The 24,357-nt window shown below is 39.1% G+C and overlaps 3 protein-coding genes across 18 annotated transcripts in view; 1 reads left to right on the top strand and 2 right to left on the bottom strand.

The window, feature by feature from the left end:
- The first annotated feature begins 234 nt into the window (after window positions 1-234).
- stk36 (serine/threonine kinase 36 (fused homolog, Drosophila)) lies at window positions 235-10,169 on the top strand. The gene is made up of 20 exons (XM_079871399.1): window positions 235-771; window positions 1,316-1,456; window positions 1,805-1,882; window positions 2,233-2,363; window positions 3,082-3,331; window positions 3,536-3,629; window positions 3,789-3,955; window positions 4,245-4,393; window positions 4,636-4,777; window positions 4,881-5,000; window positions 5,100-5,276; window positions 5,424-5,515; window positions 5,741-5,804; window positions 5,942-6,052; window positions 6,220-6,294; window positions 7,079-7,196; window positions 7,293-7,419; window positions 7,537-7,711; window positions 7,811-9,178; window positions 9,470-10,169. The coding sequence occupies exons 1-20, from the start codon at window positions 685-687 to the stop codon at window positions 9,587-9,589; spliced, it is 3,786 nt and encodes a 1,261-aa protein (XP_079727525.1). The 5' UTR covers window positions 235-684; the 3' UTR covers window positions 9,590-10,169.
- A 1,189-nt stretch (window positions 10,170-11,358) lies between these two features.
- atf5a (activating transcription factor 5a) lies at window positions 11,359-17,827 on the bottom strand. The gene is made up of 4 exons (XM_079871398.1): window positions 17,184-17,827; window positions 15,390-15,635; window positions 13,862-15,074; window positions 11,359-13,614 (listed from the first exon to the last, which is right to left on the bottom strand). Exons 2-4 carry the CDS (start codon window positions 15,529-15,531, stop codon window positions 13,428-13,430), a joined length of 1,542 nt encoding a protein of 513 aa, XP_079727524.1. The 5' UTR covers window positions 15,532-15,635; window positions 17,184-17,827; the 3' UTR covers window positions 11,359-13,427.
- Window positions 17,828-22,559: 4,732 nt separating this feature from the next.
- phldb1a (pleckstrin homology-like domain, family B, member 1a) overlaps window positions 22,560-24,357 on the bottom strand; it is a 46,387-nt gene continuing 44,589 nt past the window's right edge. For all 16 annotated transcript variants that reach the window (XM_079871240.1, XM_079871241.1, XM_079871236.1 and 13 more), the window contains 2 exons: window positions 24,213-24,298; window positions 22,560-23,906 (listed from right to left, as the gene is read on the bottom strand). In XM_079871240.1, the coding sequence (XP_079727366.1) occupies window positions 23,766-23,906; window positions 24,213-24,298 (227 nt within the window). In that variant the 3' untranslated portion in view covers window positions 22,560-23,765. The remainder of the gene's footprint in view (window positions 23,907-24,212; window positions 24,299-24,357) is intronic.

Here is a 24,357-nt window from a genome sequence, read left to right as displayed (position 1 = left end):
TACTGTTGTTAGGACGCCAATGCGTTGTTAAGTTAAGGCCCCCTCAGTGACAGGAGTGAATGAGGACACGGACACATCGCCTGTTCAAATTTCTCCCTCTTCGTTTAATTTATCTCATATAAGTCATGCATTTTTCAAGCAATTAAACTATCCAACTAATAAACAAAATATGAATGTACAGTCAAAAATATACTAGTCAAAATAAGTTATTTAAATTTGCAGTAACTTTTATAAGGGCTTCTATTTGTGAGCCACCACGTTGCTAGGCGCTTTTTGTTTTTGTTCTTCTGGAGAGAGCAGCGCACGTCAAACTTTCGGAAGTTTATTCTTGATGTATTATATAACCATATTTCTTTTCAGAGACCATTTTTTGATTACAATTACTTGTACTAGTTATAAAGTCAACATTATTCACGGGAGTATGATAATAGGCGTTGTTTCGCAGTTGCCGTAAGGATTAAATGATCAAGTCCATTTAATAAAAAACCGTGCCCTAGCTAAGCCTAGTTTGTCCGTTTCGCCGAAATCTGTCTTGCTTTCCTTATACTGTTCAGTTGCAAAACAAGCCATGAGGAGAAAATGCCTAAATGATATGCTCACGTGCGTTGTACTGAGTTTTTACTAGCGTAACGTTAGACCTGAAAAGTCTCCGGACTCTTCCTCGGGGTCAAGGCTTCATCGCTGATGATGGATCAATATCATATTTTGGAGGTTATCGGGGAAGGGTCATTCGGGCGAGTGTTCAAAGGCCGCAGGAAGTTTAGCGGCCAGGTGAGCACTGCATGTGCACCGCGGTGTCAGAAAATCCTATTTCTTTAATGTTACCCCCTGGAATTGATTTTAGGGATATTTATACGAGGCCATATATATTTTTTCTTACCATATAATAACACAGCATTTCCTATATTTAAGTTAAAACTCAGTCTGAACAGTAGAGAGAAAAAAAGAAAAACAGAACAGTGTTCAGCGCCTTAAAACGTCAGTCAGCCAATCAGAATCAAGCATTCTAGAGTCTCGTGATATAAATGTGAATAATTTGCTGGCCACTTTGTTGGATTATTCAGTTCTGTGTCTACATTAGAGCAAATTGTGATATAATCTGGATGTTTTAATAATTGTCTGGGTTAATTGTTTTTTTTTTGTTTTTTTGTTGTTGTTGTTGTTGTTTATCATAAAACGTCATATTAGCCACACATTCAAAAACCCTCACCTCCAAGACATCAAATACAAAGAAAACAACAAATATAATATAAACAGACTTTATTGAAGACAGAATCCCTCTCTGTCTGAGTAACATCAACACTTTTTTTCCTAGGTCGTGGCTCTGAAGTTCATTCCCAAAGTTGGCCGCTCAGAGAAGGACCTGCGCAGTTTGAAAAGAGAGATTGACATCATGAGGGGTCTTAAGCATCCCAACATAGTGCTGCTTTTAGACAGCTTTGAGACAGAGAGGGAGGTATGACTGTCACGACCTACTCCCAAGTCATGCTATGTTTTCCACTGTTCCTACAGTATAACCTGGTGCTTCCAGTGTAACGGCTTGCTGAATTAAATATAGCTCCCAGGGTTCACAATTTTAACATTCAAATTTCTAGGTAATAGTTCTTGTTGGCAAAGTGTAGAAAATGATTAAACGTTAAGATACTGGTGTGGGTACAAAAGCAGTGAGCTTGTGACTTTGATCATCCCATAACCTGTGTAAATGAAAAAAGTATCAGTGAGAAGAGTTAAAAAAAAAAAAAAAAAAAAACACCGGGCTGAATTGGTGTCAGAGGAGTAATTAGAGCATGCATTCCTCTGACAGGTGGTGGTGGTGACAGAGTATGCAGAGGGTGAGCTGTTTCAAATCCTGGAGGATGATGGCAGTTTACCTGAAAATCAGGTACGTCAGTGGTCACACTGTTTTATTGTAACCGCCAACTCAACGTATTAGATAATTCATGTATCATGCTGGTGTATGAAGCTAGAACTATCTAAGTCATTTAAATTTTTCTAGACTTTAAAAGCTAATAATATCATCAGTAATGCATATAAGAAATTTAAGTATGTCATACAAATTAGAATAAACATTATATGTAGCCTAAGGTAAATGCATTTTTGGAAAATGTATACAGTTTATCACATAGTTCATCACTTTTATTTCTTTGACTTGATGCTATGCTGGATTTTCTATTGCTTAGACCTCTTAACTGGGACACACTCACCTGCTAACCTGTTATCTTACTTGTGTAGGTGTGTGAAATAGCCTGCCAGCTTGTTTCTGCCCTGTATTATCTGCACTCCCATCGTATTTTGCATCGTGACATGAAACCACAAAACATCCTGCTGGGAAAAGGAGGAGTAGTAAAGCTCTGTGACTTTGGGTCAGTGTTGCCAATTGGTACAAGCACAAAGTTCAAACTACTTTAGAAACTGTATGTATATAATATATATATATATATACATATACATATACAGTCAAACCAAAATTTATTCAGACACCTTCAACATTTCTCACATTATCACAGTTTATTTGCCATAGTTTAGAAAATGGTAAAATATATGTATGTATATATATATATATATATATATATATATATATATGACAAGAACTCAGAGCTATCACATCAGTTGATATTTCACTGGTTTTGGCCATCCTTCTGTTAGACTGTCTCACAAATGAATTAGGTTGAATAGCTGTTAGTTGTCAGCTGTTAAATTCAAGTACACAATTAGATAATACCAATTAGGTCAACCAACTACCAAGCAATGCTTAATTTTGTTCAGTCTGGGGTGTAAAAAGGTTGCATTGGCAATTAAAGAAAAAAACACTTTAGCAAAACATGGTCAGGTCAAAGTGTCTGAATAATATTTGGTCCCAAATCTTTATAAATTTTACTGGTAGTCCACTGTATGAAGAATTTTCGGGTATAATGTCACAGTTTACTTTATTTTGCTATTCTCACATAAATGAACTATAGTGTCCTGCACCCACTAGTAAAGAAACATCATATATATATATATATATATATATTCATCTTAATGTGATCTCTAATAGCATAATGGCATCTCTAATAGCAATATTCTCATGACTCTTCACAGATTTGCTCGTGCCATGAGTGTGTCCACCTTGGTGTTGACCTCTATTAAGGGGACACCTCTCTACATGTCTCCAGAATTAGTGGAAGAGAAACCTTATGACCACTCAGCTGACCTTTGGTCTCTGGGCTGCATCCTCTATGAGCTCCACACGGGGGCGCCTCCGTTCTACACCAACTCCATCTTTCAGCTGGTGCAGCTTATAGTGAGAGATCCAGTCAAATGGCCAGAGAACATGAGCCAAGACTGCTTGGTACGGAGTAGTTACTTCCCACATGAAAACCTCTGACTCTGACTTTTAAATCGATTTAGTCTGATTTTGATTTAGTGTTTGACACACAGATCGAAAAAAAAGTGTTGCTTTATGTCAGTATGCACTGGTTGTGGTAACATTAAATACTACCGAGTTTAAAACCCTTCTTTTCAATTGCTCTTTCTGTGGGTTCTCTTAATTTAGAGTTTTCTGAAGGGGTTGTTGATGAAAGATCCAGAGAAGAGGCTGTCATGGCCTGACCTGCTTCGTCACCCTTTTGTTGCAGATGGAGTTTTAAGTGAGGACTACTTACATTTTTATCATCCTATGAAATGGTATTTTCTTTGAAAAATCTTTTGAAAAAATAAAATATATGTAATTACAATAATAATGTATTATAATGAAAATATGTTATTGTTACTAAAAGGGTGCCTTGTGCTGCTCATTGCTTTAACAGTGGTGTCAGATGAGGGTTCGAGCGACCCCCTTACAGTCCCACCCAGCCCAGACCGACAGGCCCTGAAACACCAGCAGGCTGCAGAGAAGACAACAGCACGCAATGGAGAGGGCAAACTACTGCGCAAAGCTAGAGAGCTTCGAGAGAAAGAGAAGACTAACAAACGGGTAAACTCATGCTAGCAACAAAGAAGTTTGTCTTTCTTCGTTTTCTGCGTTACGAGGTTATGAATCTGTCTTTTAGATGTCTTCCTGTCTGGTTTATTTTATTTTTGCTGTAAGATGAACTTTATTTAAATGAAACCAATGCTATTGTTGTTGGTGTGATTTGTGAAAATTCGAATATTTGCATTATTATGGAATATGGGGAAAATGTGAATCAGCTGAGAAGAGCTTTCAAAGTATTCATTTCTGTGGAAGTGAAATAATAAAATTGTGTTGGGTGTTGTTTCACTAGGAGATTGCGAGTCAGACACGCTGTAAGACAGTTTCTGCTGGAGGAGCCCCCACCACTGGCCACTCATTGGGCAGCACCTTTTCAGTGTATCAAAATTCATCTCAGCCAGGAACCAATCAGCATCAAGCAAATGACAACAGTGTTACCAGGTAGTATTCCCATCTAGAATTTGAAAACCTGCGGGCCTCAACTTAAAAAAAGGGCAGATTAACAATGCTGCTGTGACAGTGAAATTGATGTTTTTGACCAGCGTGAAGGAATGAATATATTATAAATCCAAATGTAGAGAAGTGAAATAGTCGAAAAGCCTGTTTAAACCAAGGGTAGAAGATGTGGTGAGGAATCAGATTTTTCAAATATAAATTGTTCCCATGTTCCCTTTTGTTTTTAGGGTTCGCTCAGCTCCACATAAAGGCCAGATCAGTAGAGACTATGAGAGGGAGTTCCCTTCTGTAGAGGTGGGACCCCGGAAAGTTATGAAGCGCCTTGGACATGCGCGGACCAGTCTGGCTTCTGTCAGGATGGACAGTGAGGTTGTTATTTTAATCATTTAAAATTAGATTGTGCATTTAGTTGGAGCACACTACTAATGTCAGATCTGTCACACAAGGTTTTTCCACTAAATCTGTTCTGCAGGAACAAGATATCGACAGTGATTCTGAGTGGCAACAATTGATTGAATTAAGTGATCAGGGCCCTGTGAACACCTCCATCCTTCCGAGGTTAAAAACCAAGCTGCTCTTTGCCAAAAAACAGGTAACGTTCTGTTAAATGTCACGTTCAGTTCAAAAGTGCAGCTATTTGAACTGGGTAAGTGAGTGATTTTGTGTATTAAAGACTCACTGATCTGTCTAGCTATTGGTCAGGAAAGGTGAAGAGGCCTCTTCAATTCTACAGCCACTAAAGATCCTCAGGAACATTGTTCAGAGCTGTCAGTCCGGGGATGCTGAAACAGTGGGCAAGGAGTTGGAACTGCCTCATCTACTGTTCAGCCTGATTGAGGACATCCTGAACATTCCAGATCTAATGCAGGTCAGACACAAAAATGAATATGCATCTTCTATTCATCTGATTATTGTTTTAAAGTTGTTTTAAATGATTTGATTTTAATTTGTAAATGAAAATGTGAATTTCTTCATTAATCACACTTGATTTCTGACTGATTATTATTTGCTAAAGGAGTCCCAGGGTGAGATAATATTAGAAGATCTGATGAGTGTTCTCATAATGTACCTGGAAAAGAGCCCGGGCTGGGAGATAAAGGGCAAGAGGTATGGATTTATGAATCGTTTTTTAATGTACAGAGTTACAGTACAGTCTTTTTTCTCCACTGAAATTACTTCAGTAAATCTATTGTTCCTTTTTTAAAATGAAAGAATATTTAGTGTTAATTGCAGAACTCTTTGTTAGGCTGTCGTTATCTCTACTGCTGCTGGGCTTTTAGTGAAATTTTAATCTTAGTGTTATTTTATGAAAAATATTTTTTTTCTCATCAGAGCTGAGGATCTCTGTCAGCTATTTATTTCTGTATTTCTCTGTCGTGTCCAGAAGCATTCAGCGGTAAGTGCCTCTATATGAACGATTTTCTCCCTAGTTTGTGTCAAATGCAATTTTAATCTGAAAAAACGAAGTGCAAAAATCGTAGGATGTCTGGTTTCATTTGCATTACGCTTGTGATTTTGTGGTCTCTCCTACAGCTTTTGGCAACAGCAGTCTTAACCTTGTTCACTCACCGTGGTATAGCTGTGAATGTTGGTATAGAAAGGCTTACAAGCTTTTTAGGGAATATTTTGACAGACACGGCAGAGGTATAGTTCCATTATTTAAACTGTGAATAAGGGTTAACTCTGTTTGGAGTAATTAATGTCATTGATGTGATGAAACCCAGTGTAGTCATTCCCCACTCTTTCTCTCGCTCTTTCTTTTCCTCTCCCCCTCCCACCATCTGTCTGCTCTCTCTTTTTCTTTCGCATAGGCACATAACCCCTTACCTGCAGGTTGGGGCATGTGTGACGGCCTTCTGTCACTGATCCTCCACAGACTGTCCGAGGTAATTTCTCTCACATTAATTCCCCTAAAATCTGTGCTGTGTTAATTAGAGATTGACCAATAATCGGTTTGACTACAATAAATAACACCATTTGAAGTCTCTTAGGAGCAGCACCCAATAACGGTATTTACAGATAAAGAAGCTAATGGATTACTTAACTTTTTTTATATACACATATTATATAATATTACATAAATATAACGGAATGTGATTACCATTGATAAGTACTAGCTAATATCGCATATTGTCCTATTTGTTATTGTTGTAATGTAATGATCATTGAATTATCGTTAGTTATTTAGTTAAGCCAGAAATAAATCAACAATTAAACCAGTTTGGCATATTGTTCATGGGACACTTAAACATCTGTATCTCTAAAAAAAGTACTATTGGTCATATGTGTTAATGTCTTAATGATATACAAGTAGGGACACATTTTTTCTTCCATATTGTGACATGCATCCGAAAAATGTAGGGAGGGGACTTGGTTCTTTCCATCGATTGTTTATTTTGAGATGTGGGCATTGCACTTGAAAATGAAAGCGAGTTTACTGTCGATTGCGGAGGGGCATATGTTACCACAAAGAAGTCGCTTCACCAGAAAATCGAGTTATGAGATTTTGATTAAAAGTTACAAGGTTGAAATTAAAAAAGAAAAATGAAACGCATGCTCAAAATCATGATCAATAATATGCATTTACAAAATAGATGAATTTTAGGGTGAAAACGGTGAATTTTCTGGATAAAGAAATAAAATGATTTATTTTTCCTTCACTGATGAAAGTGTGAAAGCAGCTCACTGCTCGACTTTCAGGACTCAGAGCTTTGGCCCTGTTTGTGGGCTAAAGTGAACACCACACTGGAAAACACAACATCCCAGAGATGCCATTTCTCTCCTAATGGTACTGAACACCAAGAGAACATTCACTTATTTATATATTGTAGCTTTGATATACCAGTAATTTAATAACATACATTTGCCTCTGTTTTTCTCACAGGTCTGTATGTGTTCCTCTCTCTCGCTTTATTGGTTTTCTCCAGCAATCCATACAACTGTGTGGCTCTCCTGTCAGATAACTCCACAAACTGCTCTTCTGCCCTCAGCCACCTTCTCACCACCAGTTGGTGAGCATCAAACATCACCTTAAAGCCTTACTATGGTGTCAAACAGTTTCTTTTTTTTAATATTAGTGCTCATTTGAAGTGAATCTCACAGCATATTTCTCATTTTATACCTCACAGCAGCGCTGCATTGCTTGAGCACGGTCTATTCTGGGGTGACTCAGAAATAAACAGCATATCAGTGATGAGCTGTCATCTCCTCTGCATCCCCTTCTCTTTGGAGTTATCCTTAGAAACATTTCTGTCTGTTCTCCGATCGTATCAAAGCGCAAATATTGTGGCCGGTCTAGTGCAGGTATGGTTTAAAAAATACTCCAGTATTTTCAGTATGTTCAATATCGGAAATGTAATTTTTGTATTTCTTATTTTTCTGCTGACTTGTCGTCTTGTTCAGATGATTCAAACTCTTCCCGTTGCCCTGGTGGAGCTTCCGCTGTGTCTTCTAAATCGTCTACTGCTATCTGACCCACAGCACACCGTTCCATGCCTTATCACTGCAGCCCAGGCCTCCGCTTTCCTCCCTCACAGCACAGAAAGCCCAAACAATGGAGCAGACCACACTCAGTATCAACTTAACCACTTCGGGAATGGTGTGGAGCAATTTAAGAGCAATAGAATTGCAAAGAAAACCAAGATGGATCAAATCAAAGGTGACATCAATTCGAAGAAGAGGTTACAGCGGCTCAAAGGCTATGTAGATGCATCTAAGGAAAGAAATGGTTCCCTAAAGGCTCAACACCAGCCATCCAAAAGCAAGACTGAAAAGTTCAGGGAGGTGCAGCCAAAAACCAAAATATATCCACAGAAGACCATGGAACATCTAAGAGAGAAAATCGAGCAGCAGAGCGGTTGTATACAGGAGCTCATGGACAGTTTGGAGATCCATGGCAGTTCTGCAGGACGTCCCCAAGACCTCTCAGCTCAGCAAGGGTGCAGCATCAGCTGGCTTATGGACAGTCTGGAGGAGTTAAGGAGAAGTGGCGATCACCCCAAGGTCTCCACGGCTAAAATTCGATCCTCGCCAGAAGAGGTCAGAACAGCAAGTTCTCTGTTGGCTGTGCTGCTACAAAGTGAAGTTCTCTGTGGGTGTGCAGTGGAACTTCTTATCCTTCTCTCCCGGCTAACACTTCATCTCACCCATCAATCTCCCTTCTTTGTTCCCGTCAAAATCACCCAACTGCGGCTTGCATTGCGCCACCGAGATGATGGAATCCGAGCCGCATGCTGTGGCTTGCTGGGCCACCTGGGCTCAGGTGTCCGGCAGGTCATCAATGAATCAAAGTTTGACCTATTCCTGGACCTGTTAGGTTGCCTGTGCGATCCTGCTTCATCCGTTCGTAGGATGGCCTGCAAGGCGGTGGGAAACTGGCTAAGTGTAATGGGAAGGACCGATCTAAATATTTCCAGTAAAGATTTCAAGAATACAACTGACATAAATGCCTTGTCGGCACAAGGCAAATCGAGGAGGACACCAGCGATTGAAGGCGTCAGACATAGTGAGGAAGACGTATGGATGGAGCTCGCCATAGGAGCCGCCCCTCCCCTCGTGTCACTGCTGTCAGATGCTGATAATGTCATTCGACAGCACTGCTGTGGGGCCTTGGGTAACCTGGCTGCTTTCAGCGGAGGGGATGGAGCACTTCTCAATGTAGATGCACCAGGCTTGATTCTCCAAACTGCCTGTAATGATTCCCATCATGCAGTGCGACGGGCAGCTGTGGCCACTCTGCGTGTGTTTAGCCAACAAAACACATTGCTACAGGTAAGAGCAGTGTGAAAAGAGCAGTTTTCATTAACATATTTAGATGTTTTCTGTACCCTCCAATATAATTAAGAGAGTAATGGGATTCATTGCTCTCCTAGTCAGACAAAGAGTGCAGTTCTTGTTGAATTGTTTTTAAACACTGATGCAAAATTAATATAGAGCTGCTTGTGTGCTGTATTGCATCATTTTGACAATTGTGCAAAAAAAAAAAATTGAAAGACAGACAAAGCTGGTTGGGGGAAAAAATCCTTACTGTCATTTTCACATTTTCTCCTTCCCTTCCTCAAGGCTCTGAGGTCTCTAGATGCAGGAAGAAAACTCTGTCGCACATCCCAAAGCTCTTTATTTCAGAGGGATTATCAATGGCTTGTCAGCAAGTTGGACGGGTCAGTTGAAGGAAAAACATAAATGTGTTTGAGAGAGGATGTAATTTCACATTATCTAAAAATGGGTTGCTGGCTGGTTCTGTGACTGGGAAAGCTTTCTTTTTGTCTGTATTTATTTGATCTGTGATCAAAAGATTTTGACTGAATTTGAATCTATGTATTTTGAGAAAATTGCAGTGACTCAGAAACACCCTCAAAATAACATTGTCTTACATTTAAAAGTGCATTTAGATGTATTTCAAATATAAGGTTTTTTTATTCAGCAAATGTTTGCCTTTTTGATTCACATACGTTATATTTAAAAATGTTGCGATGAGTGTTTGGTCTTTTTTTTCCTGTTTATAATAACAAAACTTCTCTTGCATTTTTATGATGTAACTAATTTGCCAGCCTTACTTGTATTTATTATTTCAAACTGTTTTATATAAATTTACCTCAGCTCAAATAGTTAATTGTCTATATCGTAAAATCCGAAATATATTTCGGTCTATCGAAAGGCAATCCAAAAAGGATTTATTGTTATGATGTAAATGTAATCTGTACGTGGGAAATATTGTGAAATCCTTTTAGTCAACTTAATGAATAAATCGATAGAATTTCCTAAAATTGTGTCTGTCTTGTCTGTTTTATGTGTGATTTTTAGTTTAGTTTTTTTTTTTTTTTTTTGGTCTTCACTGGATAGGCTAAATCGTCTCATAATGTCAAAATTTGTTTTGTTTTTAAGATGGCTATTTTACCGGAGATTTATCTGAGACGACTTGAAACTCTTCATACGTGTTTGCCACAAGAAAAGCCTGACTCGTAAAAAAAATAAAAAAAAAACTTTTAATTAACGTTGTTTTTTAGTAAGAATGATTTTTTCTGAATTATAAAAAAATCTGAATTCCAGTCATTTCCAGTATCCTGACCATACAAAAGTAACTTACCAGTGAAACATCAGGCTGTTTGACGCGTGAGACAGACTAAACGAGCACGAGAGTAAAATATTAAATAGCGGGCAGATTTGTTTTGATTATTAATAAAACGATATAAGAACACTTAAAAAACTTGAGATAGCCTTGTTACAATGCGTAGTATATTTTCAAATGAAAATGGAACCGGGATTGTAGTGTGAATAAATTTAATTAGGCTATTTTTTATATTGTGTGATTATTTAAATGCTCTAAAAATGACACTCACTATTTTTTTCCAACACTCGTGCACATATTTAATGTTTAGGCTACTTTCATTTTGTAGGCTATAGCTATCGGATGGTGATCAAATGTTACCGCCTCAGTGTGAAAACAACAAACATGAAGACTAAATTCAAATACTGTTGGGTTCAACAGTATTTTATTTGGAGAGATATTGAACAATAAACAAGACTGATCGGTGTTCAGAAACGATAAATTGCCTGTGAACCGTACCCGTTAAAACGGATATTAGCCTACAAAAATATGAATGAAATGCGCTACACTGAAATAAGACTTTTGACGGGACGAAAAAATATGATTTCCCCCGTATTTTCTTCTCTTTGTACATTTGGTTCTGTCGGGGTTTTATAACAATACTTATTAAATGAAAAAACCTGGATGTTTAGGACTTTCGGGATACAAAAGCAGAGTGGTTAATAATAAAAATAAAAAAAAAGTAGCCTATATATTTTAGACATCCTACGTTGCTATTAGAATTGTACTAGGCTATTCTTTTTAATCCTTCCCTCTCTCACTCTCTCTCACACACACACACACACACACACACACACGTAACTGACACTGTCTATGAGGGTTTTTTTTTTTTTTTTTTTTTTATGTCATTTGAGTTTCTTTTTCCTCCACATCGTGCATTAGTGAGGATATGGGAATAGCTCTGCTCCATTTGGCTTGCAGAGCTGTAAACAAATTTCCGGCCAAACAAGGGATAAACTCAGTTTATCCGTTAAACGCAAGGTCTACATATTAAGCCCTAGAAATCTCGTATGAAGCCATCATCGCCAACATGCAAAGTTGCTGACATAAATCACTTTATTTGAATTCAATGGAATAACAGGAAACACAAGAATTAATCGGAGACGATACATCGAAATGCCTGGTACAAAAATGACTAGTCTTAGTATTATAGCTGGTGTAAACTCTTGGAAATCTTGTGCCTTAATTTTGGGTTGTAAAAAAAAAATCTCAACTTCACAAAATGACCGTATAACACAGCGCATTATTAGCTATATTTCATAAACATGATTGTATACCGCCAAGGAAAGCATATTTCGATATGCTATGCTCTCTCAGTATCTAGGTTGCTTAATTAGAGGAATTAAACGATATTTGTAATATTGCTATGTAGTATTAAGGTACACACACGACACTTCGGTAAAAATGCCCTCAAAGGAATAAATAGGAAGAATAAAGAGTAACTAATCAAAGCCTGATTTGCAGTTGATTTCTTTGTTATTGTTGTAATTGTGATAAATGCATGTCTCCTATTTGAGCAAGTAGAAAATCAGAGTCACTAGACAGGTTTACCAGAATAAACTCCTGAAATTGACTAAATTGTAAACATGAAAATCATAACATTTGTCAAGGATTGTGCATGATCGCAAATGCAAAAAATTCATTACTTGAGTCATTTACATTGTTGATGAAATATTGCTAAGACGCTGGGAAGTCTGCAATTCTAAAGCCACCACAATCATTTCAGTGATTATTAAAAAAAAAAGCTGTATCACTACAAAGATTGTACTTTCTGTCCCCCAACACACACTTGTACATTAGAGCAAACAAGCTATATAAAATCACAAACCCTGATTGTAGTCGCAATAACAGCAGAGACATTGGGCCAAACAGTAGTTTGTGAATCAAATGCAACTCATTCATCTCTAATGAAATGTGTTAGCCAAGAGAATATAAAATTGGGCTTCTTAAGCAAGAAAGACTTTTGCAGTAACATGTCATTCAGATGAAAGAAAAACAAACATTTTTTGTAAAGAGCCATGAAATCTTCTGCATGCAAGATTCGAAATACAAGAAATCAACACACATAACATTATTAGGCAGTGCCATATCTTCAGCAGTTACAAACTGACATACCTCCATGACTTTGGACATAAATCGTATATACCTGAGCTGCAGGACTAATCTAAAATTGGGAATTCAAAAACACATCTTCAGGTTCTTTATTCCTGAGGGAAATTCATTTTGAGAAGTGCTTCCCCTGAAACTCAATATATAAGAAACAGATTGCTTTTAATATCAGTGCTTATTCCTTATTTAATATACGGAAGGAAAAAAAAGGAAGTACCAATGTTGTACTAATTGTAGGCTACATCATTAGTATTAGTACCATAAATGTTGAAACTGCTAATAAATACATTTTACAAAAAAAAAAAAAATCAAACAAAAAAACTCTGTATAAATTAAGATCAATGCAGGTCATATGCAGAACTTGTGATATTACCTTACAGCCTTTTCTAAATAAATGAAGATGCGTTCAAGTCTATCTTGCCTTATTCGGTGTTTATTTCTGTCAATCGTAAATGCTCTGTTGTTAAAGCTCATTCATGAAACCGAGAGGACGAGTCGTCTAGCCACTCTTGAGAGAAGCAAGAGAAAAGAAAAAACGGCTGTCGTTACAGTCAAAGACATAATCACAGTGCATATTAACTGATTTGGAGTTATTTCTGAGAAAGTGGATGTCTGTGCTGCAGCTGTTGATGGACTTTGTCAGTTTGTAACGAAAATGAAATGATTGAGTAACGTGCAATAGTACAACCTCCACCACATCCTAAAAACATTCAGTCAGAAAACATTCCAACTCAAATCTCCATTGCCTATCAGACTGCTTACAATTCTACTTGCAGGACCATCGTCAGGTGGTCGAGCTTTTGGTCAGGCGCTGGTTTCCTGTTTGAGGCGTTGGCTGCGGGCCTTGTACACCTCAATCAGGAGGTCTTTCACGTACTGGATCTCCCGTTCCACCGATTCTGCTTTGTCCCGTAGCTCACGGTTTCTCCCCTCCAGACCATGAAGCTGTTCCTCCAACGTGTCCAACTCCGCTCGCTTCCTTTGACGATACCTGTTCAAAACAATTAATACAGAGGAAAGTCAGAAATTGTCAAACCGTTCCTGTTTACTTACATAATTGTGGTCGTTTTTAAATCCCACAAGCAGCTACATTGTAATGCTCACAGGCATTGTAGTCTGAAGCATAATACAATTCTCTGTTAAGGCTTTTGTACTTTCACAACTAAGTAAGCCACCAACTTTTCTATATTCGCTCATGTAGAATACATTTAACATCATTACGACTCAAAATACTATACCTGTGAGCTGCAGTCTTGTTCTGGTCTCTCTTCTTCTGTTTGCGTTGACCGTGGTTCCCTTCAATTAGTGGCTCCTCAAGGTCTGATTTCACAATGCAGGGGTCGTCTTTCAGGACACAGACTCCTCTGGCACACGGGGACACCATTTCAGGTCCGTGGCGGTCACCGCTCAGGCAGTCGGGGCCTTGGGCTTCGAGAAAGCTGCAGTGGAAGTTATGTTGCCGGTGAATCTCTACGCTCTCCGCCTTTACTGGGTCATTGATGGCCCCAAGAAAGCTGTGGTAGGCCTCTTCTTGGGATGTGCTTTGGAGGAAAGAGCTTTCATTGGGTTCAGACTTCCAGGGGATGTTGGCCTTCTCGTCGCTAGCACCATTCTTCACTTCGCCCATCAACTCCATCTCTGCGCTTCCTCCTATGCCGCTTAAATGGACTTCTCTGACACCATACATCATCATTTCGTCTTTCTTGTGGGGAATTTGAACGGGTCCGCTAAAGTTGTACCCGCCGCCGCCGGCCTTGCTCGCACTGCCGGCCTCTTCCGTGTAGCGGCAGTTCTTCTCTTCTTTGGGTAAAATGGCGCACCTCCTGATCTCCACTGCACTGCCTAGGCAGTAGCCTTTGCCTACCACCCGTTCATCTTCAGCACAGCTGTAGCTCCCACCAGGCGCAACAGCTGAGTTACCTGAGGAATTTCCTTTGGAACTCCAGATGCTACTCTCGTAACTGTCACCCACCCTCACCCCATCGGGAACTCTCTTGCGGCTGCAGACGTTGCTGTTGGGGCGGCTGCAACTGTAAGGGGCATGTCTAGGAATCTTGGTACGGCCAATGGGACCCCCACAAAAGCTCAGCAAGTCAAGTTCCCCAGTTGCCAGGGTAACAAGTAGAGGGCTGGATTCGGATTGGTTGGAAGTAGAATATGATGCGTAGGGCAACTGGTAATACGACGGTGGACCAACTGCCGTTGGACCCTTGTCGCATTTGCCCAGTTTGGAGGCTTTTTCTGGGAGTGGGTCAGACAGGAAGTAATCCTCCAGCTGAGCAAGCTCCTCTTGCAGCAGAGAGGTCATGACCTCCAAATCTGAGGGCACCTGGATGTCATGCTGGAGGGGCGAGGGGGGAAGGGATGCATTGGGGGAGGGAGAGGAGTGAGGGGTTGGGAGGTAAGAGGAGAAATCTACTTCTTCCGTCATCCAGTCACTAAGACCATCACCTATGGGGAAAACAGAGTTCAACATGTTAATCATTGGCCTAGAGATCCAATGTAGCACAATTATTTCAACCAAATAAACAACTATACCGGTAGTATTTTAACAACCCGTTAAAAAAAAAAATCTAATTACATGTCAATGCGCTTACTAAATCCAAAATGTGAAAGGCAGCATTAAACTAGCACGTCATCTACAAATAATATAAAATAGATCCACGTTGGTAGTTTTACTCACTGTTCAAGGAGAACGAAATGTGCTGCAGTGCGGTGCCCACCTGAAACTGGGAAAAATAAAAAACTGTATTCACTGCAACTCACCAATTAAGTGCTGTTTCTCCTCTGGCCCCTCCCCTCTGCGCCCCTCCGATTGGCTGTGGTTAGCCTGTGGGTGAGAGAGAGTGAGGGGGTCTGCCGGGCAGACGAGTAGAGTCTTCCAAATAGGTGCTGACATTGTCATCATCCTGTCCGTTGATCCTACGATTCAAATGTCCGAGCTTACAGTGCACGATAGTGAAGTTTGAGAGTTGAGCCACAGAAAACAGGGCTGGGTGAGCATTATGAAACCTAAAAAAAAGGGAAAATTTGATGAGGGACAGCGTGTTAAAACGCATTGTCTATGGAGGTTTCGGTCTATCTGGTATTGAGAAGACACTATCACCCAACATGATTCTTTGCTAAAGTAGGATGGAGGAGAAAAAAAAAATCATTATGTCCTAGTTGGTGGGACTTTCCATTCTAAACTTATCCTGCCTCTTCTAAAATATCTTAAAATATCTCCAACTGACCATGAATTCATATTTCTAGGTTGATAACAATGAGAGATACAGTGCACATTGAGTAAAATAACCATAACCCCCCAATATTCATAAAGCATCAGCTAAGACACACTGGTGATTAGCGAGGGACCAATTTAGAAAACTACCACTCTTCCATCCATCAAAGTCCCTTGTGCTCACTTAGGGGAGCTCTACTGAGATCCTAGAGAAGCAGGCGAATGCTCTACTTGTGGGAAATTTATTAGCAGCCTAAATATACAACACACACACAAATGTAAAACTTCTTCAGATCATATTTTGGATCATGCCAATAACAAATCACAATATCAAGAACTTTTAAAACGTTTATTTTTTTAATTTTATATATATATATGTAGTGCTTATTTCTACAAGGTATCGGCACCATCTTTTGTTTGTGTGATGCAACTTAAGGTAGTAACGTTACCTCCAAACGCCCCAATAACCTTTGCACCTACACTGAAGTCCAGTTTGTTTACAGTCTAAGGTCAGACACAGGACAGCATTTTATGCGGACAGAATCATTAGAGACAACTCTGAATGCAATGGCAAACAGCAGAGACAAAGCCCTTTCTTTTGCAATCAAGTATTTAAAAAACTAATTCTTTCTAGCAGTATGGCAGACGCATACGATGCACACTCCTCTGAACTGGATGTCTGAACTTGGCCAGCACGTGGGTTACAATCTATGACGTAATGCGAAGCCAAAGACAGCAAATCTTCGTGAAAGCTTTGAAAACGACTCATTCTTTTTCTCAAAGGCAATTTCCAAGAAAAGCAAAACAACATCCGCTGCATGCAACATGAAACTATACAATAATGTGGCAGATATGGATGACGCAAATGGACAAAAGAACAACTTTTGCTAAGACATAATGACAGGGAACCTGTGTAGCCCTGAGAACTATTGTTTAAAAAATCAGGTAATGTACCTGTATAATATTAATAATCACTCTATAAAACCCACAGACAAGATGCTCAACAAACAAGTATCACTTCAAAGTGCATAAAATAATGGATTGTGTCTCAAAATAAATTCAGCATGTGAACATGCTAATTAAATAGGTCAAAATGATAATAGTGTGATCATTCCTAAAGTTGCAAACCAGTGTAGCAACGATTAAAAGAGCTAAAGCGAGTTTCTGAAACTTTTCTAATAAGACAGCAATGTGCATAAAACATCGCCTGAAGCGCTGTTACAAGTGTGACAACATGTTTAACAACAGTTAAACAAAAGCAATACACCCAAAAAGTGCAAGCCAAGAGACAAAACAACAAATGTCAGACAAAAAGCAGTAAAGTAATAAGTTGTACTTACTCCATTCTTGCTTAAATGTTGTGGGTTTGGGGTGCGTTGCAAGTGCAAAGCACGGCGTTTCTTTAGGATCGAAGACTTTACTAAATTAAAAAGCCATGTCTCCTCCGGAGTGTCTAGGACTGAAGTGCTGTTGGTCTTGCTTTGTTGTGATGGAGTTGATGACTGAGAATCGGCTAATTGAGTCAATGCATCAGGTCACCCACACCTAGCAACCAGCTGCGTCACGCGGTCGGTCAGCCCCCAGTGCTATAGATTCCTCCGCCCTATGGATGTATTGGTCGAGATAAATTTCACACTTCGGGCTGGTGAAAACGCCCACAAGATTTAGGACTCACTTTCTCAACAACTTCCGAGAAAACACAAAATCCCGTTGGCCTGTCCTCAACTTGAACATACTACGGTTTTAAAGCTCTGAGAGAAGAATGTGTGATGAAAGCGGCTGTTCACTGGAGTTTGGATGATTATCATACAGTTGCAGTATCTGGTTATGCATGAAAAATTCATATCATACCACGCATAGCATACACTGCCGTTCAAATATGTATTGTTTCACGGGGACTACTTGATTTCTTCTAGCGAGGAAGAACACTTTCTGCTACCCAGGAGATACGTGGCTGTTGTTGCAGCTTAGTTGCATCAGCGCTTCAAGCTGCAAGCAGATTCGCTGGACGGACTGATCCTGTCGTGCTGCGATTGGCTGGAGAGGAACTGTTGTCTTCCCTTATTGGCTGCCGCTAGAGAGACGTTGCTTCCCAGTGGTCTTCGGTTTTCCACTCTCCGTGCACATGTTTCACGTAAACATCCCGAGAGCAAATTCTGAAAGTGGTTAAACTTTCATGTCGCGGAAGGGCAGTTTACGGAACTTTACTGACAAAACATTGTAACATTTGTTGTGGCATTTGCTGATACGCGTTTTGGACGGTTCCCACTTGACTAACGCTGTATTTAGCGGTTCGGTTGAGTTGTAGCCTACTAAGTTCTGTAAATTTACGATTTTTATTTTCATTTCAACTGTAGGGTGATTAAATTTTGTAATCTACATGTTGACTGACTTGGTGTGTGGACAATTAACGTTAGCGCAAATAGGCTTCGATATTTCAGGTTTATTATTATTGTATGTATTTATAAAGCTGATAGCTTACGTGTTTACATGTTCCCTTAATTAACTGACATCGTAGTTACTCTGAAGAGATTTAAAAACATCCATTATAGTTTAAATGAACACTATTTACATTCTAATGTAGTGTGTGTAACAGGTGCGTTTTTAACGTCACGATTTCCACTTCAGCATCAGCATTTCCATAACTGCAATTGGGAAAAGCGCAAGTTAAATTCTGCGATCGAGCAAAACTCAAACCCTATCTAGCGGGAGAAGGAAAGTTTCATTCATTGTTTGCCATATTTTGATCATTCAGTTTCAACTTCAGAAGGACCGGCGGCACATTATGCTGAGCTTCATTCAAGTCATACGCGGCCACAGTGAGACGAGACAAATTACCCTCACACTTAATTCCCGTTAATAACGGGTTTTCATAGAATCAAGCTTTGTTTTCCCCCCTCAGCAAATCCTAAAGCTGATTGAAGGAGCTATGTCTTCCTGTTGCTATAGTAATAGCGAACACTGCCCCCTATTTTAGACATGTTTTCTGGTTGCTGTTGCCATGGGATTTGCAACGAGCGCGCTCTCGCTCCCCCTTTCGGCCCGTGTTTTTCAGTTTTGTCTCTGTTGAGTAAAAACGACATTCCCTGCAAAGTAACTTCAGACTTTAACAAACACAACTGCAACAAGTGTCTATGCCTAGCCTTTTTCATTGAAATTACTGTTTTCCGTCATAATTAATACGCGCCCTTCAGTCCATAGTCGCCACAAATGACACAAGTTGAGTCGTCAGAAATATTATGAAAGTTAGCTTTGTGGTTTATGATGATAGGATATGTAATATAATTGAAAAGCGCGAATCATCTTGCCAAAACATGGGAAACCTGAACAGACAGAGGAAAGTGTAAAACTGTCAGAAGGAATATGCCGTAGCTTTAGCAAAAGGTTACGTCTTCCTCGACTGAGGAGAAATTGATTTTATTTACACCTAATAGCCCTGCATGAACCGAGATGACACCTGCTTTATCGAGGAGCAGTCAGAGAGTGACGGGATCAAAGAGGGGCTTCTGAAGGTACTGTGATACTGTAATTCCTCTTGTGAGTCGGCTCAGCCTCGCAGTTGTAGAAGTGAGGCCTGATGCAATCTTCGTGACCGCAGTCGTAACGTTGAAGAGACTGAGATAATAATGGTTGTTGAAGTGTGGGATCTCTCCCAGGAAAGCGCTGACTCTCCCAACTCGCCGTGTCTTAATTGGTCCGTGGGGGCACCCTGTTTGCGCAAAGCGTGAGAGAAAGTCAGCAGTACACACACACACACACACACACGCGGGAAACTCAGCCACAGACAGCCCCAGTGCTGTTGGGCCATCATACTTTGAGTTTTTGTTTGTATTGAGATTTTTTCCCCCATCTTAAATAGCTGATGTTGCAAATAGAGATGTAGGTCCAGGCCGTGGCGTTAATTAATCACAGCTTTTTTGAGGATTAAGAACGCTGGTTGGAGTGAATCTGTTCCCCTCCATAAATCCAACTGTCCATATGTGAAAAAATTTGCTCATTCAAACGTGAGAGGCAGTTTTAGAGTGCTGTCTAAATCGATAAACACTATTAAAAGCTAATCTTTGATTTTATGTTTGTTTATTTCTCTCATTCACTTCTACCCCCCCCCCCCCCCCCCCCCCCATGTTTGTCAGAGAATAAGGAGTGGGTGAGAGAGCAAACGCATCATGCCAAGTTCATGTATAGCACACATTAGTAACAGTTACATCACAATTTCATCACCATCTCCTTCTGTATTCATTGTTGTCTCTTTTCTTCATTCCCCTGCACGAGCGATCAAATCGTTTCAAGTTTCGATTACTTGCTGTAACTTTAAAATAAATAAATAAATAAAAAATTATTAGACCCAATAGGAGTCATGTAATCTCAGCAAAATTGCTATTGTTTCATTTCCCACTACAGCACCGTATCGTGGGAATCGGGATATCCTTTCAACAGGTTTCAAGAGGTTTGACGACCCCCTCCCCCACACATAACCTATTTAGAATAGCTTGCCTAACAAACGTGCAAGATAAAGATGTGTCTAATAACCCATGTTGCGTGGCATGAACTAACCGCAGTCATTTCACTGACTGTTCCTTCGGGAGCGCGAGGCAGCGTTAAAGTTGTTTGATTTTGAGAAAGTGCATTTGTCGCGCGCCTCCCTCCCGCGGGACGCCGCTGTGTTCGGGGTGCGTCTCGCATCTCAAACTAAACAAGAGCCACTCAAGGACAAACTCAAGGAGTTATTTTGTTGGAATTTCCCCCGCCCTTGTGTATAATTACATTTTTGAATGGTTATTATTTACGTTTAGGCTATGTGAGTTTACATGTGTAAACATTGAAAGCTCTAGTGTGTCTGAATGAGTGCGCGCGAGCGCAGCTCCTGTGTGAAGATGCTCGCTAGTTCTCATGGTTGGATTAGGTCGGTTGATCACGGCTTCAAAGTGGAGGGCTCTGGATTCCCAAGTGGCTCCTCTCAAATGTCTCCGAGTTGATCTTCTGCACCGGCTCAACAGTTGATCATGTCAGCTCAGTCCCTAGTGATTTTAAGGCACAAACCTTCCCCTCTTGCTTTGATGGGAGACGACTTCTGCTGCTCTTTGAACTCATAAGATCTTATAGGCTAGGTTTAATTAGTCTTTGTAGGTTGTTTACACGTTACATTTTTGAACCAAAAGCGACGTCCTTGTTTAAATTTGTTGTCTCCCGTTCTTTGCGTTTTTTATGTTCGTTCCTTTTGCTTTTATGTTGCTTAATTTTAAAGTGAGATGAATTAGCATCAAGTGATAAATTAATTGGTGAGCCTCTGCTGGTGTAGACAGATGGCATCATTATAACGCTGATGACATTTGTAGTTGCATTTAACTGTTATGGTAATGAATGGGTGCAAGGCAGAGAGCAAAACAAGCTCAGGGCCCCGGGGCCTCAGCAGAACACAGAGGGGAACGCAGATCCAGCCCTTGCATCTGGAACATGAAAACGAGTCGACGAGACATGACGAGTTGCGCCCTCTACCGAGCACATTGGAAAACACAACAGACCGCTTCGCCAGCGCTCTACTTTTTATTCTCCTCGGACATTTTCCCTGAGAAATGCAATGGGAAGTGTTTTGAAAGAAGAAGAAAAAAAATCTAAGTAAAAACCAATACACACACGTTTGTTTTTCATTTATAAACTTTATTGTTTGTACTGTGTCTGAGGGACTGTCTTGGGAATTCCCCTGTCCATTAACGTATATGACTGATGTCTGGCTTAAAAAGTGTGTTCTGCGGTTGCAGCGAATAGTCCGTTTTACTGAACCCTCACTTTACTTGCAGTACATGACCCCCTGATGCATACATTTGTTTTGCCAGCTATGGTTTTTTTTTTTTCTTCTTTTAGGCAAATACAGCACTGGTTATAGCATAATGGTTTGTGTCGTGTGAATGATATAAACACTTTTAATAGAAAATATTTTGATAAGATATTTTTCTCGTTTAGTTATAAATGCATGGATCAAGTCTATTATACCAGTATGATTATAGTGTTATTTTTATCAGTGAACCTCATATACATAATTTCTTAGGGGAGATTGGGGCTAGTTATCACACAGGGAAGTTGTCATAATGGTTAAACTCAATAACTATAACGTTTTGAGTTAAAAGTCCAATTACAAAATGTTGAAGAGTTTTCTATTCAAAACTTTATATATATATATATATATATATATATATATATATATATATATATATATATATATATATATATATATATATACACAGCTGTTTTGTTAAGTGAAAACACACACACACACACTGGGATACATTCAAGTAAACGTCTGTACATAGCAAAGCACAATTTTATATTTTTACAATATATATTTGTTGTTCAAAACAATGTTTTTCTTTATTTTTTGTATGCTACCGTTTGCTTTTTTCATGTTCATGTTTTCATTAATTGTTTTGGGTTACACTTTATTTTACAGTGTCATTGTTACATGCAGTTAATATAGTAATAGGTATAAATTATGCATTATTACTTGCAACTAACTAAAGTACATGTAGTTACTTAATATTACTCAGTACTTAAATGTATAATTACAGTGTAACAATGACACCTTAAAATAAAGTTTAAACTTGTTATGTAACAATTGTTTTGGTGTTTAAATTTCATCCTTAATGAACTGCACTTTTTTTTTTTGTGGGAATGGCCAAACATTTTGCAATCAAAACTTTAAGGTACGTGTTTATACAAAATTATTTTTTTTAAATGAACCAACCCTGAGAAATGTTCACTGGAGTAAAAGGTGTGACAACTAGCCCTGCTCTGTATGTGACAGCAAGAATACATAGTTTGTTAGACTTTTATTTGCCTTAGAGTATATAATACTTGTTTATGTCAAAAAAAAAAAAGTTTTTTAATTTTTAGAAATACATTGTTAGTGCTATAACACTGAATTATCAAAAGTTCACACTGTTTTTCTCATTGACTTAGAAGATGTCCAAGAGGATATCAATAATCTGAATAGCACAATACACAATATATCTGATTATAAATCATAGTGGCACATCCATACATTTTTAAAACCCTGAAATAAAAGATGTGCAAATCAGAGTACACATATCAACACGGGTGAAGCTTTGGCAAGACAAAACCTGTTGGTACAAACGTACCAAGACCTTCAAAACAAAAGTGTTTACTGCAATGGTCCCCCACCAAATAATCTTGTATAATAAAGTTACAAATCAGGCAGCAGGCATATAGTTTTTAGTTACATGTCTGAGCACCTGAGCCATTTGTTTAAGAATCTTTGCAGCAAAAAAGTTATATAATTATATATTATACAAAGACAACATATGAAATATCTTTTAAAGCAATTAAAAAGATGAATTCTGCCTCCCCACCTAAAAAGATATTATGAAAGCAATCAAATGCTATTCATTTTAATCTCACTGTAATCATGTAACTGCGCCTAAATAACTAAAAGTAAAGATAAGTGTTGGTAATACACCGACGTATATACATCTGAAGACTTGGCACCATAAAACTATAGAGATATTAAATAAAAGTACTGAGCATATGATTGATTTGAAATGTCATAAAATACTGTAAGCTCTGTAACTGTCTCTGTATTACAATAATACTAGAATCTCTCTCTCTCTCTCTCTCTCTCTCTCTCTCTCTCTCTCTCTCTCTCTCTCTCTCTCTCTCTATCATATATATATATATATATATATATATATATATATATAAAAGCTTCTCTTTTTAGTAACATAAATTTTGAGCATTAGTCGCACAATAATATGTCGTCGTCATCAGGCCAGCCTGAATTCAGTTCTTCCCTAGTCATGATGACAAAGAAGTCAGTCAGTGCTGGCTGAAGTTTTTTGACACAATTCTGCATATGTTACACGTCCTGGTAAATCTCAGATCACTGCAGGCAGAATTGCATCCACTCTCCCTCAGGTCATAAACTGCGTGTAGCCCTCGGCACCCGTTACTATGACGTCCATCCAAATTCGCATGGCCTCTGGGGACGGTGCCACCATGAAATAAAGTCGATCGTGAGTCTTCACGCAGAAGGTTAGCGAAGGATTTGGACTCTGTAAGGACAGAAAAAAGACACAGTATGCATTAAAGTGTGAGAAGATGGAGAACAGCAGGGCAGGGAAAAAAGGCATGTCGCTGAAGTGAAAAAAAGAAAGCATGACGAAATGTACATGAACATGAAACCGCCTTTGATCTCTTTGCCTTCTGCTGTAAGAAATTCTCTTTATGAAAAGACGCCTGTCTGTTTAAACTTTCACTGTGTGCTCAAAGTTGGTGCTGTAGTGTGAGCAGTATGGAGCTTGATTTGTTGATGGTAAACAGGAGGTGTTGAAAAAGCACGGCATCAGTTCACTCATTACCTTAGTTGCGCTGCGCAGGTGATCGTAATACACCTCCTCTATGGCTTGGAAGTAGATGACACCCTTCAGTTTGGTCTCGTGTTTATCTGAGTACAAACCAAAAGGGAAAAAATGAAGGAAAATCATTTTTTTTAATGAAATTATT

Source organism: Squalius cephalus (genome assembly GCF_949319135.1).
Source record: "Squalius cephalus genome assembly, chromosome: 5".
NCBI classification, from domain to species: domain Eukaryota; kingdom Metazoa; phylum Chordata; class Actinopteri; order Cypriniformes; family Leuciscidae; genus Squalius; species Squalius cephalus.
Note: the sequence above shows the minus strand (reverse complement) of the source record. Positions and strands in the feature narration are given on the sequence as shown.